At 29.7% G+C, this 20,324-nt stretch overlaps 1 protein-coding gene across 1 annotated transcript in view; it reads left to right on the top strand.

Annotated features, from left to right (window-relative positions):
• The window catches only part of sbb (scribbler), a 401,061-nt gene extending 381,936 nt beyond the window's left edge, over positions 1-19,125 (top strand). The window contains exon 10 of the mRNA XM_065512292.1: positions 18,118-19,125. Coding sequence (XP_065368364.1) covers positions 18,118-18,191 — 74 coding nt within the window. The 3' untranslated portion in view covers positions 18,192-19,125. The remainder of the gene's footprint in view (positions 1-18,117) is intronic.
• The last annotated feature ends 1,199 nt before the right edge of the window (positions 19,126-20,324 follow it).

Here is a 20,324-nt window from a genome sequence, read left to right as displayed (position 1 = left end):
GTTTACTTAACTTATTAATATTTACAATAAAATATAAAAAAATAAGCTGAAAATAGGGGAATTTGAAGATTATGCTACTAATTATTCACCTGGAAGAAGTACTTATTTTTGTTCGCGATGTCCCAAAAGTAATCCTTTACATTTTGGACGAAAATAAGTTGTTTTGCTAGTAGAATTATTTATAAAATTATGTATTTACTAAAAAAAATAAATAAAAAAAGTAAGTCGCAGCCAAGTGTCGAACCAACAACCTTCCGATTGCTAGTCAACGTTGTACTCACTACACCACTGGTTAATTATTTCACTGTGTGTCAAATAATGGTTTTCTACTTTTCGCTTATTTTGATATTTTGTAGACAGAGATGTCATATCTTAAACAATCGTTAAAAATAAATTACTGAATCACACTATCGTTACTGCAAGCGATTATTTATGTCGATAAACATTACGATTGTCGGTTCGTTAAAAGTTAGTGAATCGCACTACAGATATAACATATAGTTAGGTGTTGAACTTGGTAAATATAGCATCTTTTTTATAAAAAATCTGAACAAAAATTCAACTTCATCGTATTTTTGGTAACCCCAAATTTGTGCATCGTAAAACATAATGGATCTGGAAGCAGCTTCAAATATTTTAAGTTTGTTGTTTTTCGAGATTTTTGGGTGGTTTAAGTATTTGGACCAGGTTGAATTGATTGCTAATTTTGAGTCCGCTAGTTTGTTTCTCAAGTGTTTTTTAAATAACAAGTTGACAAGCGCCATGTGAGACAATAACTATGCAAAGCATCAATCATATCTTGTAATCCAGTTGGAGTTTCCGAAAGAATAACGATATCGTCAGCATAAAGTAAAATCTTCACATTTATATCCGCTACATTTACACCACCAGGTAAAATATCTTGTAAATCATTGAGATATAGTGAAAATAAGACTGGGCTTAATATACATCCCTGTTTGACACCAATTTCAACAGGAAATAAATCGGACAAATTATTTCCATCCCACACAGCCGTATAAGTACTATCATATGCAGATTGTAAAATTCTTATAATTTTAGATGATAATCCCATGCAGGAGAGTTTATAAAATAAACAGTTTCTTGGTATAGTATCAAATGCACAAGAAAAGTCAACGAAAAGAGCGTATGTCTTTTTATCGTTATTGAGGTTCAAATGTACAATATTAACAAGGTTGAAGATGTTGTCCACAGTTGAATAATTTTTTCTGAATTCGGCTTGGTATTCATTTAATATGTTGTTGTTGTCAATCCATTCAGTAATACGGTTCAGCATTATAGTATTAAAGATCTTGCAGAGTGTGTCGATCAGCGATAAACCTCGGTAATTAGTCGGCAAATTTGGGTCTCCTTTCTTAAAAAGTGGTAGTAAAATTTAAGTTCGAAAACTTGATGGGATTTTTTCATATAGAAATATTTTGTTGAAAACAGATAATAATTCTTTAATAAAACAATTTGGCGCATACTTATAGAATTCATAACTAATGCCATCTTGACCAGGAGCTTTGTTTAGTTTTATGGTTTTGATAACCGACGAAATTTCACATAATTCAATAGGAGAATCCAAAGGTGGATCCGTTAAATACGGCATAGACCAACTTACTGTGGGTGTATCTCCAGAATTTTGTAACATTAAGCTAAAGTGCATCAGAAAGTCATCTGCTTTTAAGGTACCTCTAATCGTGTGTGTTTGCGTTTTCATCGATTTAGATAATTTCCACCACTCGCTACTGCATTTTATCGAGTTCATCTGTACTAAATTTTTATTATACAATTCTAATTTCTTTGTTTTGCAAATTTCCATATACTTTACTCTTGCTGCAAAATATTGCGACTTATTCACATTTGTGTGATGTTTTTTATACATACGTAACCTCTTGAGCATATTTTTACGAGACCGAGCACACTTCCAGTCAAACCATTTTTGTTTCGGTTCAAAAACTTTTTTATTTCTTTTAGTAGGATTAGCTTGTTTTATTTTTTGTATTATTGTAGACACAAGATCATCCACCGATATATTTGATTGCAGATCCACTTCACACGAAAGAGAATTGAGATTTACTACATATTTAGCAGCAAGTTTATCGTTCCAGTTTAATCTTTGTAAAGTCGAATTTACGTTTCTGTTTACGTTGTGACAATTAGTCTTTATTTTTAAACATAATGGCATATGATCTGAGTAGGGTTTAGATGCAATATAAAAATCATCAACGTATTGCAGGAGACTATGTGAACAAATACAGTAATCAATAACAGAACTACCCATAACTCCACAAAAGCTGTATTCTCCCTGTGCATCATTTCCAGTCCTACCATTTAGCACTATGCCGCCGACATTTCCAATCAAATCTAACAGTTTTTTACCTTGGGCGTTTAATTCTTTATCTAAATCCAAATTAATGATTCGGAATATAATTGTTTTCAACTAACATCGGGTACAACTTGTTCATGAGTATTTTCTCAAATAGCTTTGATATATTAGACAATAGGTTGATGGGTCTGTATGATTCTACTTTTGTGTGATCTTTTCCCGGCTTAGGTATCATGGTAACCAGTGAAATCTTCCAGTATCGAGTATAATATTCAAGGCGTAATATAGGATTAAAAATAAAAAGGATTATTTTTATTGATATCCGGGGTAGCTCCATAGGCATCTTGTTACTGATTTTGTCAATACCAGGTGCTTTCTTGGAGTTTAAATCAACAATAGCCTTTCGATCTCTCGAATCAGTAACATTTTTAACGACATTCGCTGTCGGTTGAAGTCAGCTGTTACTTAAAGCAGTTTTATTTTTCGTTATGTAGTGACAATAATTTAAGTTGTGTTTATTTAATCGATAAAGTGTATTTGCAATTTTTTCTTCGTTATCTTCATCTTTTGTAGCTGGAACTATAGTAAAAATAATGGAAACACAATTTTGTTTACTTAACTTATTAATATTTACAATAAAATATAAAAAAATAAGCTGAAAATAGGGGAATTTGAAGATTATGCTACTAATTATTCACCTGGAAGAAGTACTTATTTTTGTTCGCGATGTCCCAAAAGTAATCCTTTACATTTTGGACGAAAATAAGTTGTTTTGCTAGTAGAATTATTTATAAAATTATGTATTTACTAAAAAAAATAAATAAAAAAAGTAAGTCGCAGCCAAGTGTCGAACCAACAACCTTCCGATTGCTAGTCAACGTTGTACTCACTACACCACTGGTTAATTATTTCACTGTGTGTCAAATAATGGTTTTCTACTTTTCGCTTATTTTGATATTTTGTAGACAGAGATGTCATATCTTAAACAATCGTTAAAAATAAATTACTGAATCACACTATCGTTACTGCAAGCGATTATTTATGTCGATAAACATTACGATTGTCGGTTCGTTAAAAGTTAGTGAATCGCACTACAGATATAACATATAGTTAGGTGTTGAACTTGGTAAATATAGCATCTTTTTTATAAAAAATCTGAACAAAAATTCAACTTCATCGTATTTTTGGTAACCCCAAATTTGTGCATCGTAAAACATAATGGATCTGGAAGCAGCTTCAAATATTTTAAGTTTGTTGTTTTTCGAGATTTTTGGGTGGTTTAAGTATTTGGACCAGGTTGAATTGATTGCTAATTTTGAGTCCGCTAGTTTGTTTCTCAAGTGTTTTTTAAATAACAAGTTGACAAGCGCCATGTGAGACAATAACTATGCAAAGCATCAATCATATCTTGTAATCCAGTTGGAGTTTCCGAAAGAATAACGATATCGTCAGCATAAAGTAAAATCTTCACATTTATATCCGCTACATTTACACCACCAGGTAAAATATCTTGTAAATCATTGAGATATAGTGAAAATAAGACTGGGCTTAATATACATCCCTGTTTGACACCAATTTCAACAGGAAATAAATCGGACAAATTATTTCCATCCCACACAGCCGTATAAGTACTATCATATGCAGATTGTAAAATTCTTATAATTTTAGATGATAATCCCATGCAGGAGAGTTTATAAAATAAACAGTTTCTTGGTATAGTATCAAATGCACAAGAAAAGTCAACGAAAAGAGCGTATGTCTTTTTATCGTTATTGAGGTTCAAATGTACAATATTAACAAGGTTGAAGATGTTGTCCACAGTTGAATAATTTTTTCTGAATTCGGCTTGGTATTCATTTAATATGTTGTTGTTGTCAATCCATTCAGTAATACGGTTCAGCATTATAGTATTAAAGATCTTGCAGAGTGTGTCGATCAGCGATAAACCTCGGTAATTAGTCGGCAAATTTGGGTCTCCTTTCTTAAAAAGTGGTAGTAAAATTTAAGTTCGAAAACTTGATGGGATTTTTTCATATAGAAATATTTTGTTGAAAACAGATAATAATTCTTTAATAAAACAATTTGGCGCATACTTATAGAATTCATAACTAATGCCATCTTGACCAGGAGCTTTGTTTAGTTTTATGGTTTTGATAACCGACGAAATTTCACATAATTCAATAGGAGAATCCAAAGGTGGATCCGTTAAATACGGCATAGACCAACTTACTGTGGGTGTATCTCCAGAATTTTGTAACATTAAGCTAAAGTGCATCAGAAAGTCATCTGCTTTTAAGGTACCTCTAATCGTGTGTGTTTGCGTTTTCATCGATTTAGATAATTTCCACCACTCGCTACTGCATTTTATCGAGTTCATCTGTACTAAATTTTTATTATACAATTCTAATTTCTTTGTTTTGCAAATTTCCATATACTTTACTCTTGCTGCAAAATATTGCGACTTATTCACATTTGTGTGATGTTTTTTATACATACGTAACCTCTTGAGCATATTTTTACGAGACCGAGCACACTTCCAGTCAAACCATTTTTGTTTCGGTTCAAAAACTTTTTTATTTCTTTTAGTAGGATTAGCTTGTTTTATTTTTTGTATTATTGTAGACACAAGATCATCCACCGATATATTTGATTGCAGATCCACTTCACACGAAAGAGAATTGAGATTTACTACATATTTAGCAGCAAGTTTATCGTTCCAGTTTAATCTTTGTAAAGTCGAATTTACGTTTCTGTTTACGTTGTGACAATTAGTCTTTATTTTTAAACATAATGGCATATGATCTGAGTAGGGTTTAGATGCAATATAAAAATCATCAACGTATTGCAGGAGACTATGTGAACAAATACAGTAATCAATAACAGAACTACCCATAACTCCACAAAAGCTGTATTCTCCCTGTGCATCATTTCCAGTCCTACCATTTAGCACTATGCCGCCGACATTTCCAATCAAATCTAACAGTTTTTTACCTTGGGCGTTTAATTCTTTATCTAAATCCAAATTAATGATTCGGAATATAATTGTTTTCAACTAACATCGGGTACAACTTGTTCATGAGTATTTTCTCAAATAGCTTTGATATATTAGACAATAGGTTGATGGGTCTGTATGATTCTACTTTTGTGTGATCTTTTCCCGGCTTAGGTATCATGGTAACCAGTGAAATCTTCCAGTATCGAGTATAATATTCAAGGCGTAATATAGGATTAAAAATAAAAAGGATTATTTTTATTGATATCCGGGGTAGCTCCATAGGCATCTTGTTACTGATTTTGTCAATACCAGGTGCTTTCTTGGAGTTTAAATCAACAATAGCCTTTCGATCTCTCGAATCAGTAACATTTTTAACGACATTCGCTGTCGGTTGAAGTCAGCTGTTACTTAAAGCAGTTTTATTTTTCGTTATGTAGTGACAATAATTTAAGTTGTGTTTATTTAATCGATAAAGTGTATTTGCAATTTTTTCTTCGTTATCTTCATCTTTTGTAGCTGGAACTATAGTAAAAATAATGGAAACACAATTTTGTTTACTTAACTTATTAATATTTACAATAAAATATAAAAAAATAAGCTGAAAATAGGGGAATTTGAAGATTATGCTACTAATTATTCACCTGGAAGAAGTACTTATTTTTGTTCGCGATGTCCCAAAAGTAATCCTTTACATTTTGGACGAAAATAAGTTGTTTTGCTAGTAGAATTATTTATAAAATTATGTATTTACTAAAAAAAATAAATAAAAAAAGTAAGTCGCAGCCAAGTGTCGAACCAACAACCTTCCGATTGCTAGTCAACGTTGTACTCACTACACCACTGGTTAATTATTTCACTGTGTGTCAAATAATGGTTTTCTACTTTTCGCTTATTTTGATATTTTGTAGACAGAGATGTCATATCTTAAACAATCGTTAAAAATAAATTACTGAATCACACTATCGTTACTGCAAGCGATTATTTATGTCGATAAACATTACGATTGTCGGTTCGTTAAAAGTTAGTGAATCGCACTACAGATATAACATATAGTTAGGTGTTGAACTTGGTAAATATAGCATCTTTTTTATAAAAAATCTGAACAAAAATTCAACTTCATCGTATTTTTGGTAACCCCAAATTTGTGCATCGTAAAACATAATGGATCTGGAAGCAGCTTCAAATATTTTAAGTTTGTTGTTTTTCGAGATTTTTGGGTGGTTTAAGTATTTGGACCAGGTTGAATTGATTGCTAATTTTGAGTCCGCTAGTTTGTTTCTCAAGTGTTTTTTAAATAACAAGTTGACAAGCGCCATGTGAGACAATAACTATGCAAAGCATCAATCATATCTTGTAATCCAGTTGGAGTTTCCGAAAGAATAACGATATCGTCAGCATAAAGTAAAATCTTCACATTTATATCCGCTACATTTACACCACCAGGTAAAATATCTTGTAAATCATTGAGATATAGTGAAAATAAGACTGGGCTTAATATACATCCCTGTTTGACACCAATTTCAACAGGAAATAAATCGGACAAATTATTTCCATCCCACACAGCCGTATAAGTACTATCATATGCAGATTGTAAAATTCTTATAATTTTAGATGATAATCCCATGCAGGAGAGTTTATAAAATAAACAGTTTCTTGGTATAGTATCAAATGCACAAGAAAAGTCAACGAAAAGAGCGTATGTCTTTTTATCGTTATTGAGGTTCAAATGTACAATATTAACAAGGTTGAAGATGTTGTCCACAGTTGAATAATTTTTTCTGAATTCGGCTTGGTATTCATTTAATATGTTGTTGTTGTCAATCCATTCAGTAATACGGTTCAGCATTATAGTATTAAAGATCTTGCAGAGTGTGTCGATCAGCGATAAACCTCGGTAATTAGTCGGCAAATTTGGGTCTCCTTTCTTAAAAAGTGGTAGTAAAATTTAAGTTCGAAAACTTGATGGGATTTTTTCATATAGAAATATTTTGTTGAAAACAGATAATAATTCTTTAATAAAACAATTTGGCGCATACTTATAGAATTCATAACTAATGCCATCTTGACCAGGAGCTTTGTTTAGTTTTATGGTTTTGATAACCGACGAAATTTCACATAATTCAATAGGAGAATCCAAAGGTGGATCCGTTAAATACGGCATAGACCAACTTACTGTGGGTGTATCTCCAGAATTTTGTAACATTAAGCTAAAGTGCATCAGAAAGTCATCTGCTTTTAAGGTACCTCTAATCGTGTGTGTTTGCGTTTTCATCGATTTAGATAATTTCCACCACTCGCTACTGCATTTTATCGAGTTCATCTGTACTAAATTTTTATTATACAATTCTAATTTCTTTGTTTTGCAAATTTCCATATACTTTACTCTTGCTGCAAAATATTGCGACTTATTCACATTTGTGTGATGTTTTTTATACATACGTAACCTCTTGAGCATATTTTTACGAGACCGAGCACACTTCCAGTCAAACCATTTTTGTTTCGGTTCAAAAACTTTTTTATTTCTTTTAGTAGGATTAGCTTGTTTTATTTTTTGTATTATTGTAGACACAAGATCATCCACCGATATATTTGATTGCAGATCCACTTCACACGAAAGAGAATTGAGATTTACTACATATTTAGCAGCAAGTTTATCGTTCCAGTTTAATCTTTGTAAAGTCGAATTTACGTTTCTGTTTACGTTGTGACAATTAGTCTTTATTTTTAAACATAATGGCATATGATCTGAGTAGGGTTTAGATGCAATATAAAAATCATCAACGTATTGCAGGAGACTATGTTGCAGGAGACTCCAAAAAAGCTGTATTCTCCCTGTGCATCATTTCCAGTCCTACCATTTAGCACTATGCCGCCGACATTTCCAATCAAATCTAACAGTTTTTTACCTTGGGCGTTTAATTCTTTATCTAAATCCAAATTAATGATTCGGAATATAATTGTTTTCAACTAACATCGGGTACAACTTGTTCATGAGTATTTTCTCAAATAGCTTTGATATATTAGACATTAGGTTGATGGGTCTGTATGATTCTACTTTTGTGTGATCTTTTCCCGGCTTAGGTATCATGGTAACCAGTGAAATCTTCCAGTATTGAGTATAATATTCAAGGCGTAATATAGGATTAAAAATAAAAAGGATTATTTTTATTGATATCCGGGGTAGCTCCATAGGCATCTTGTTACTGATTTTGTCAATACCAGGTGCTTTCTTGGAGTTTAAATCAACAATAGCCTTTCGATCTCTCGAATCTCAAAACAGGCGTACGGCTGCTTCAAAATGGGGTACAACAGGTGGCAACTCAATAGTTTCATTTGATGTGTTCGGGTTAAAACTTGCTTCAAATGATTAAGAAACAGGTTCCCTTCTTCAGTATCATGTCTTGCCCAACCTATACTTGAATTTTTCAAGGGGAGCTTACATATGACAGGTATTTTAAAACTTTTTGTAACTCGCCATAGTGAGTAATACGATTGCGGGGTTGCGTCCAGATTTTCTAGATAGTATTTATTCAAAGATACCATTTTTCGAATTTACAACAGCTTTTTAAGTCATTTTGTGCAATCTTTTATCTTCGATTTGAGTTGGGGATCTGTGCAATTGACACTCTCTTCGAACTTTTTTTTTACATTTGCAGAATAAATTCTATTATATCTGATTTGTCGGGGGATTTGGGAAGCATGTTGAGCAGCCAGTTTGAGATTTTTATCGAAATTGATAAGAGAGATGTTTTCTGGTGTTCTTAGCGGTATGTTTAGCGAGCAATGTGTACTGAGGTATTTTTTTTATATTTGAGCCAATTAATTCTTGTGCCTGCCATCGCTAAATTACAAGTCGGGGATACAGCCTCCATACGCTCTACCTCTGGGAGCATTTCCTGCAACATGTCGCTCATAGAGTTGGTGAAATTGTTAACCGATTTTACTAGGGTATTTACTGTAGCTTCAAGTCGACTATTATAAGAGGGAGGTTGGTCTGTAGATTCCACGTTAATATTATGGTTATTGTTATTTCCAAGTGGTGTTTGATTTAATCTTAGAACACTAGCGTATGAACCTTTATTATTTGTGGGTTGTGATATTTGGGGGTATTGAATATCTTCGATGTTCGTTGATAGCACGGGATAAATACTAGATTTCTGTGTTAAAGTTCGTTTAACTATAGAATATACTGGGAATCCTCCGGAATTTGCTGTGTGATTTCCGCCACAATTGCTGCATTTTTTTTACTTTTGAGTAGGTCTTGGATTTATTGCATTGGGAGAATCATGTAATTCGCCACACACCACGCAAACGGGTGGTAATTTACAATATAGTATGACCATATTCTTGACAATTTAAACACTGGACTGGTCCCGATCTCTTATGTAGATCTTCTACTGTAATTTGGCTATACAATAAATACTTTAAATTATAAATTGGGTGTGGTTAATTTTTCTTCAGTTTAACGTCACCTGGTTCTAGTTCAACTCAAAACATTGGCTGGAGAACTTTCTCTCGATTTCTAATGTTGATGACACTTTTTATTTTATACCCATTATTTTTCAAAACAGTCCTTATTTCCTCACGATCTACACAAGAGTCAATACCTTTAATTATGATTTGGAGACCTTTGCTACTCTTCAATTTATATGTGTAGAAATTTTTCTTATTGGTCTCACATTCGGTAACTACTTTACGGTAATCGTTTTCATGATTTACCTGAATTTTAGTGTCGTTTATATTACATCGTTTAAATGGCACACCGTACAAAGAATTTTCTCCGACCAACGAGATTAAATTCTTCACTAAAGCATTCGAATTTGGCTCTCTCAAATAAATAGCAGGAGGGTATTGCGGTATTTTGCCTATCAATTTCCCTATCTTTAGGTAATTTTGCGGTCGAAGCTACTTTTGAGGATTTTGGGCTTCGTCCTCGTTTTAGAGCGGTAATGTATCTATTAATTCCCACTTGGGTTCGTACTCATTGTGTATGTTTTTAATTTTATCAATATTATCAATAAGTTGAGCAGTTTATTTCAAAATTATTGTCCCCAAATTCCTTTACTAAAGGGAGATGCACTAAATTCAATAAATTATATGTGTAGATTATGTCTGATTATATGTACGAATTGGGTTCTGTAATTTTACTATGTATGTACTTAAAAAAGTATTTTTGTTGAAAAAATATATGGTGTGATGACACTGTCTTCACAGACACATTCGCATTTCTACCGTTTAGTGAATCGCACTACTGGTTACTTCGGATGCAAAATACACATAAAATGATGTGTCTGATATAATATTCAAAATAATATGATAAATGTTAGTCTAAAATTGAGGTTAGTTGTAATAATCCGGGTAAGATTAGTTGTGATTGCTTTTCAAGATTATTGTTAATATGGTCACTAGAGTGCTCAAAAATTGCGAATTTTGACCATCCCCCTCTAGAATTTTTCTATGTGTTGTAAAAGCACGTAATGTAAAATACTAGGATGATAGGATAAAGATAACTGTTGGCGCAACGATGCTGAAGTTTGAGGAGCATTTAAAAGGGGGAAAATTATTTTTTTTCAGTTTTTGTAAAAAATTTGCCATTAATAATTAATTAATTTGAAAGAATCGAAATGTGTTAATAATTGATGTTCTAAATTTTAGAATTTTTCGATCATCACATTGGAATTTGAGAATATAATAGGGAATAAAAATATGAAAAAATTATGACAATACCTCCACAGTTTTCCCGTACCTACGTTTTATTTCGAGAAAAAAAATTTTGGACATATTTTGGCGAATGAGCCCAATTTCCTTACAGTAATGAATTTTAAGTAAAACCTATTCAGAATATTATAGTCCGGGTAATTTTAAATATGTCCTGAAAGTTTTACTAATTTTTCACTATATATATGGGGGATTTCATGTCAAGTGAACCACCAACTTTTAAAATCGATGTCTTCCGATCGGGATGAAATTGTCACCAAGCTTAGACCTATTCAGGCACAATTTTTCAACAAGATCGGTCATTTGTCATTTTTGCAAAACATGTGTTTTTTCACATCCATGTAAGTTATTACATATTGTTCTTACCAATATTTCAATATTTGGAAAAAAAAATAATATTTTATTTCCGAAATCAAAATAAATGTTTTCTAAATCAAAACAAACATTTTTTTAATTTTTTTTGCAAAATCAAAAACTTTGTTGACTTTTTTTTCAAAATTGAACCTTTTTTTATTTTTTTTCGCTCAAAAGAAAGCTTATTCCTTTCAGAGAATTTTAGCGCTTAGTGAAATGCGAATTGGATATCTATCAACATAAATATTTTGTAACTCAAGACATACAATTTTTGAATTTTTTAACAAATTTATTTTGATATATATATGTACCACCCGCATCCCACTACGAGACCAAAAAGCTCTTAAAGGAATATGCTTTCTTTAGAACAAAAGAAAATGCGGTCCATTTTGGAAAAAAAAACACATAACAATAGGTAATAAGTTACATGGATGAGAAAAAAACACATGTTTGGCCAAAATGTCAAATTTTGAACTCCTCTAACTCAGACTTAAAAGTTTGGTTCACTTGATATGAAATCATTTCCCCATATATATATTAGGCCGATTTTTATATGGAATATTTTTTTTAGTTTTAAAGGGTTAAATAAGTAGTTATTACTAATTAAAATGTTTTTTATATCAAATATATTTTTTTATTTTTAGAGTTTTTTGGTAATTATTTGAACTTTTTATTTTATATAATTTGAAAGTAAATTTTTAATTTGGCTTAATTTCAAAAATACCACTGAACATTAATTTTTAGACGTCATCAACAATAGTTATTATGTTGTTGTTAAAAAATAAAATTTCAGATGGAGAACATTCCCAAAAGAGCATTTACATTATGACAGCATTTTTTGAGAAGAAACTATTTTTTAATTATGTAGTTTAATTATCTTTCTAAATTTTAACTATAAATTGTAGAATAAATTATTTAATTCACAAACACACATTATTTTAAATTTTTTTTCAATATATTTAGCCCATTTCGCACAAACTTTTTACTTTTTTTACTAATTTTGACATTTTATTTTGTTTGTGGGAAATTTTACAATTTATTAATGGTATTGAAAATAAAATTAAATTGAAATAAACAAAAATTTTTAAGTTTTTATAAAACTCTGTGTGTATGGTGAAAATTAAAATGGCATCAACACATGTACATTTTTGTTACTAACACATATTTACAGTTACTAACATGTTTAGAGTTAGTTACTGCTGTCAACGAGTCGGACTACTTTAATACTTTAGTTGAAACTTTTAAAACAATTCCTTTATTCATTGATTCCCGCGTCTCCTCTCCAGAAACTCATTTGACACTTTCAACAAATTTTCAATATTTTAAGCATAAAGACTAATTTAAAAAAAAATTCGTCCAAATTAATATAAGAACGATTTGATGCTATTTGTAACTATTTTCAGTTTAAAAAGCACGTGTATAACTTTATTTTATATCGAAAATCCTCGGTATAACAAAATTTTCTCTAGAAATTTTCTCTAGTATTTTCTATAAAAAATCTTGCATATAACAGTATTTTCAATAGAAAAATATGTTTAACAGTATTTTCTATAGAAAATATTGTGTAATTCGGTATCTTCTATAGAAAATTGTGTATTTCAGTATTTTATGTCGAATATATTTCAGTATTTTCTATATAAAACATTCAGTATAACAGTATTTTTAAACGCTAATATGAAAATAAATTAAAATTTAATTTAACTCTGATTTTGGAAAAAGTACTACATATTTGAATATTATTTTGATACCGAAAAAACTGGCTGCGTGCAAATACAAATTAATACGACATTGTTTTTAATAACATGTTTAATTTGCGGATAGTGTGTAGACTTTGATTTGTGGAATGTGATAAGTACCCTTCCGGTAAATTTATCACACTCTCATACATTTATTCGAACTTGTTTTGATTATTGTTTGAATCACTTATGATATTAGGATTTGAGTATTGTAATTGATTATTAGATATACACCCTTTTGATGACATTGTTTGTCATATAGGTTGGTCCCTCTACTAGAGATGAACGATATTTCCATACCTGTAGTTTAATCACTGTGATTGATAAATCACTGGTAACAACAGTTACTGAATATTTCAAGTAACAGGTACATTTAAGTCGTTCTTTTATATTTTTCAACATACTATTAAATGTTGTTCTTTTATATTTTTCAACATTCACTGGTAACGTTTTTAAAAAATCACTGGTAACAAATGGAGAAAGTAACATGTACTTGTCGTTCTTTTACGTATTTCAACAAACTGTTAAATGTCGTTCTTCTATATTTTTCAACATTCACTGGTAACGTTTTTAAAAAATCACTGGTAACAAATGGAGAAAGGAACAGGTACTTGTCGTTCTTTTACGTATTTCAACAAATTGTTAAATGTCGTTCTTTTATATTTTTCAACATTCACTGGTAACAACAGTTACTGCCTATTTTTAGGCGCATAATTTTATTTATCTCCAACACAGTGTATATGTAAAATGTTAAGTACCATACCAGTTAATTTTCTTAAAATTTTATTGCATTTGTTATTTTCCTATTTTTTAAAAAAAACTTTTTTAAATCAGCAAATATTAGTTTTTGGTTAACTACGAGCAGATTAAAGAATGATAATAATACTAGGGTATTCAATCGGTTAACCGATTAATTTTGGTCGGTTAACTGTTCGAATAATTCAAAATTGCCGATTTTAAAATAACGAATAAACCGATTAATTTGTGCCGGTTAACCGATTAACCGAAATTTCTTTTTTTTGCACTTTATCATAATTTTTTTGTTTTTAATTTTCCATTTTAATTCAAATACAAATGTCAAAGTAAAATTACATATTTTTTCGAACATTCAAGAAATATGTTTAGTGAGTATAATAACTGATATCGCACTCGTTCAACAATACTGTATTAACTCAAAATTTTCAAATTTTCAGTAGAGGGCAAAAACTGTTTGTGATTACATTTTAAGAGAATTTGAAAATCCGAATACATCATAGTAAGCAAATTCCATTTGAAAATATATTTACATTGTTTTTCTTTAAAATTTTTGCAATTATTGCAAAATAAATCTATTTTTTGAGTTACTACCATTTTTCTGGAACTTCTCGATATTTTTTTTTGTATTATTTTATCAACAAAACAGTATCAGCTCAAAATACAACCAAATTAAAATAAAAAACAATTTGATTATTTTTAACTTGAATAAAGGCTCAATTCAAAATAATAATTTTTTTTATGAAAATATACGATGTATTTATATTTAAATTTTTGTATTAACTCAAAATAATACCTTTTTGTTGATACGGTAGTCACTAATTATCACCAAAATGGTCTCAAATGTGGTTTTCAAGATGAAAGAGTAATCGGAATACGTTGAAATTTTTACAGAAGATAGATATTGATGTTGTTGGTTGATTTCTTGCAAAAAGTGAATTTTTAAAAATTTTGGGTTAATACAGTATTGTTGAACGAGTGCGATATATTTAATTTACATGTAATTGTCGGATGAGAACATGATAATAGACGAAACTGGAGAAACTACTGAAACGAGTTTTTATCACAACTTATCGAAATTATTAAAAGTATTTAAAATCTAAAAAGTTCAAAAAGGACTCCAATGGTATAATGGAGGATTTTATATGCTTAGAAAAAACTAAAAAAATAACTGACAAATTGGATATTCTTTATCTTGTCTTACTTTCGATTTCTCCAACATCTACAATCAGCGTGAGAGTTTTTTCCAAGTCGAGTTTTATTAAAACTAAAGAAAACTATTTACTTTTTGGTTGAATTGTTATGTTTTGTTTATTTTTTATAAGTACTCAAAATTCGTGATTTAGTTTCAGTTTAACATTTAAATATAAATTATTCGGTTAATCGAATAATTTAAAATTAACCGATTATTAACCGATTAAATCTAAACCCCGATTAATTATTTGCTCGATTAACCGATTAAACCAGAAACCCGGTTAATTGAATACCCTAAATAATACATAATATATTCTTCTTAACATAATTGTTATTTTGCTTTACATAGACAAAACGTGATCACGGTCACTGTTTAAAAGAACAGTGAGTTACAAATCACGTTCACTGAGAACGACGTTCTTCAAAAATCACGGGATCGCTCATCTCTACCCTCTACTGTTTATATCTCTGAAGGTGGTATCAACTAATAGAAATTCAGTGACTAATACTTATATATGGGGGATTTCACGTCAAGTGAACCAACTTTTAAAATCGATATCTTCCGATCGGGATGAAATTTACACCAAGGTTAGACCTATTTTTCAACAAGATCGGTCCAGAACTCTCTGAGTTAGAGGGGGTCAAAATGTGACATTTTGATCAAACATGTGATTTTTCTAATCCATGTAACTTATTACCTATTGTTCTTAGCAAAATGTGTTCCAAATAGTTTAGATAGCTATTTCTTCAATCTTTCAAAAAAATATATTTAAAAAAAAAATAAAACATTTTTAACATTTTTTTCCGAAATCAAAAACTTTTTTTCAAAATGGGCCCTTTTTTTCTTAAAATAAAGCTTAGATATTTTCCTTGAAGACCTATTTGGTCGCTTAGTGGGATGCGAGTTTGATATCTATCAAAAAAAATGTTTTGTAAAACATGCAATTTTTCACTTTTTTTTTTTTCTTTCAAAATCGAACTTTTTTTCCAAAAAAAATTTTTAAAATTTTTTTTGCTCAAAAGAAAGCTTGGGTCTTGTCCTTTAGGATATATTTGGTCGCTTAGTGGGATGCGAGTGGGATATATAGCAAAATAAATGTTTTGTAACTCAAGATATACAATTTTTGATTTTTTTTTTTTTTGGCAAAATCGAACTTTTTTTTCAAAAGAGGACCTCTTTTTAAATTTTTTTTAAAGAAACTTACAAAATAAGTCAAGACATACAATTTTTGAGTTAGAACATTTATTTTGATACTATCCCACTCGCATCCCACTTTGAGCAAAAAAAAATTAAAAAAGGGCTCCTTTTGAAAAAAAAGTTCTATTTTGCCGAAAAAAAAACAAAAATTGTATATCTTGAGTTACAAAACATTTATTTTGCTATATATCCCACTAACCGACCAAATAAATCTTAAAGGACTAGACACAAGCTTTCTTTTGAGCAAAAAAAAAATTTACAAAACATTTATTTTGAAAGATATCCCACTCGCATCCCACTAAGCTACCAAATAGGTCTGAAAGGAAAATATCCAAGCTTTCTTTTGAGCAAAAAAAAATTAAAAAAAGGGTCCATTTTGAAAAAAAAAATTTTTTAATTTTTTTTGCTCAAAAGAAAGCTTGGGTCTTGTCCTTTAGGATATATTTGGTCGCTTAGTGGGATGCGAGTGGGATATATAGCAAAATAAATGTTTTGTAACTCAAGATATACAATTTTTGATTTTTTTTTTTTTGGCAAAATCGAACTTTTTTTTCAAAAGAGGACCTCTTTTTAAATTTTTTTTAAAGAAACTTACAAAATAAGTCAAGACATACAATTTTTGAGTTAGAACATTTATTTTGATACTATCCCACTCGCATCCCACTTTGAGCAAAAAAAAATTAAAAAAGGGCTCCTTTTGAAAAAAAAGTTCTATTTTGCCGAAAAAAAAACAAAAATTGTATATCTTGAGTTACAAAACATTTATTTTGCTATATATCCCACTAACCGACCAAATAAATCTTAAAGGACTAGACCCAAGCTTTCTTTTGAGCAAAAAAAAAATTTACAAAACATTTATTTTGAAAGATATCCCACTCGCATCCCACTAAGCTACCAAATAGGTCTGAAAGGAAAATATCCAAGCTTTCTTTTGAGCAAAAAAAATTAAAAAAAGGGTCCATTTTGAAAAAAAAAAGTCAACAAAGTTTTTGATTTTGCAAAAAAAGTCAAAAATTGCAAGTTTTGAGTTACAAAACATTTTTTTTGATAGATATCAAACTCGCATCGCACTAAGCGACCAAATAGGTCTTCAAGGAAAATGTCGAAACTTTATTTGAAGGAAAAAAAGCCCATTTTGAAAAAAAGTTTTTGATTTCGGAAAAAAAATATTAAAAATTTTTTATTTTTTTTTTAAATATTTTTTTCGAAAGATTGAAGAAATATCTATCTAAACTATTTGGAACACATTTTGCTAAGAACAATAGGTAATAAGTTACATGGATGAGAAAAATCACATGTTTGTCCAAAATGTCAAATTTGAGAGTTCTGGACCGATCTTGTTGAAAAATTGTGTCTGAATTACTATCCAATAGGTCTTCCCGATCGGAAGACATCGATTTTAAAAGTTGGTTCACTTGACGTGAAATCCCCCATATACATATATTTGTCCCTTATAGTTTCTAGGTTGTACTGAGTACACTGCTTTCTCTTTTACTTTGTTGATTATTTCTGTTACACATATACTTTATCAAATTTCTTTTTTACTAGTGGAAACTAGTTTTTCTATCAAGTTGCTAATTAACTGACATCAATTAAAGAATCATTATCTAATAATGATGTTTTATAATATAATATGTTGGAGTTTAAGTTTTGACTTTGTTCAATTTTATTTATAATAATTATTTTATTTATATCATAATTATTTATTTTATTTTATATATAAATTTTTTAATGTAAACTATTTTTTAAGTAGAAATTTATAACCGGTTATGGCCAATAAGGCTAGGTTGTTGAAAATAAATAAATATAATAAAAAGTTTTCATTTTGTTTACATTTTAGCTGCTGTTCTTGCCAGTCAACAAGCGGCTGCTGTAGCTGTGATAAATCCCTTTCCACCTGGACCAAATAAATAAATAAATAAGGATTAAAAACATAGTTGAATGGAGTTCAAAGTTAATAAATAAATTAAATACCATAAGAATTATAATTACAGTGAATATTTGTACGTATATATCTTAGAATCGCTTTGTTTTGGCATACCGTTTCCAATATGAACAAACAAAAAAATATTTGAATTAACAAACAATTTTCTAATTTCTTACGAAATTTGAAGACACAAAACTAAGTGATACGCCATGCATATAAATACATACGAGTACTTGTAATATTAACTTTAACACTGTAACTGTAAGAGGTAAAAAAGCATGTCGGTTATTTATATGCATTGTGTTTAATTGCTTGCATAAACATACATATTTATATAATTCCTTAGAATAAAAAAATCATTAAAATAGTTATTATTTTGTATTAGTTTCAAAAATAATGTTTAAGCAATAGTAATACATGTAGTTTTAAATTTTACTCTTATTTTTAAGGATAATCTTGAATATGCATTAAATTCAACATTACATTCGTATTTTATTATAAGTATGTATGTATATTATAAGTTTATATTAATTATAATTATTAAATTTTTAACATAAAATTAATTTCATCATGATACAAAATTAGATTTCACTAAATGTACATACCTTTTAATTTACCTCATAGGACCGTTGTTTATTTTTCGCACAAAAGTCATATTTTATAAATTCAATTCATAAAAGTATCCTACTTATTTTGTACAGTCAACTATTTTAATGTTAAAATGTATTTAGTATCAAAATTCAGCCGTAGCAAACACATAACCAGTTTTACACGTTCCAGAGGTTACCTCGTAAAACTAATCATTGAGAAATACCACTATGTACTATGCGATCGATGATTGGTTTCAAACCATTAACTTATACTAATAACAATTTAATTTAATAAAACTAAATATGTTTTTCAATAAAGCTTTCAAACTTACATCGTTGTTTTATATACATATTTATATAGTACTTTAAAATTAAAAAAAAACAAGTAAGAAAGTATGGTCGGCCAAGCCCGACCATATAATACCCTACAACAAGTAAATGTGCAAAACATTTTAATTTTATAATATCAATAATTTATATTCGTGACTGATTTTCGGAAATGGGCCTTATATGGAAGCTATGATCAGTTATGGACCGATCACCATGAAATTAGGTCGTGTGATTTATGTCTATATGGAAGTTATTTATGTTGAATTTTGTGTATATACCAACATTTTTAAGAGATTTATGCACGTTAAACTGATTTTCGGAAGCGAGTCTATATGGGAGCTATGACTAATTATGGACCGATCGTAAAAAAATTTGGTGACATGAATTTCGTATATATAAAACTTATCTGGAGCGAAATTTGTGTATAAATTAAACATTTATGATCGATAAAGTCCAATTTCGGGAGGACATTTGTATGGGGGCTAGGTGAAATAATGGACCGATTGCGACCTGTACTTTGCGCACAAGGTTTATATGAACAGACAACCAGCCAGCCAGACGGACATCGTTTAATCGAAAGTGATTACAAGTCGATCGCTATACTTTAAGGTGGGTGTTAGATTAATATTTTTGTGAGTTACAAACATCTGCACAAACGCATTATACCCTCCCCACTATGGTGTTGGGGAGGGTATAATTTATAATTCAAACACACATGACAAATTAAATTTGAAATTTTTCGGTTATGGTTGACTAAAACTTATTATCCCAAATTTTTACAAATTCTTACAATACCATGTTAAATTTTCGTTTGTTTTACTCGATTTTATTCTATAAACAGGCTGTTATTTATAAAATTAGTATCTAAATTTAGAATTGTTTTTGGAATATTTTTGAAATATGGGCAATATGACTATTTTGAATCTATGCTATTTTTTTTATCTTTTATGTAAGAGTTATTTGTGTTAAATTTTATCACCTATGTATGTAGTGTTGGAGGGTAGAGATGGGCAAATGAAATAAAGAGCGATATATACAAACATGTTATATGAATTTTTAATTCAAAATTAAATATTTACAATATTTCTGCAACCAGTTCAATAAAAACAAAAGACACACAAAATTCAAGAAAACTAAAGTAAGAATTAAAAAAAACTTTCAGCTCGCCAATTAAATCTATAAAAAACAAATAAGAGTACT

Source organism: Calliphora vicina, chromosome 5 (assembly GCF_958450345.1).
Source record: "Calliphora vicina chromosome 5, idCalVici1.1, whole genome shotgun sequence".
Lineage (NCBI taxonomy): Eukaryota > Metazoa > Arthropoda > Insecta > Diptera > Calliphoridae > Calliphora > Calliphora vicina.
Note: the sequence above shows the minus strand (reverse complement) of the source record. Positions and strands in the feature narration are given on the sequence as shown.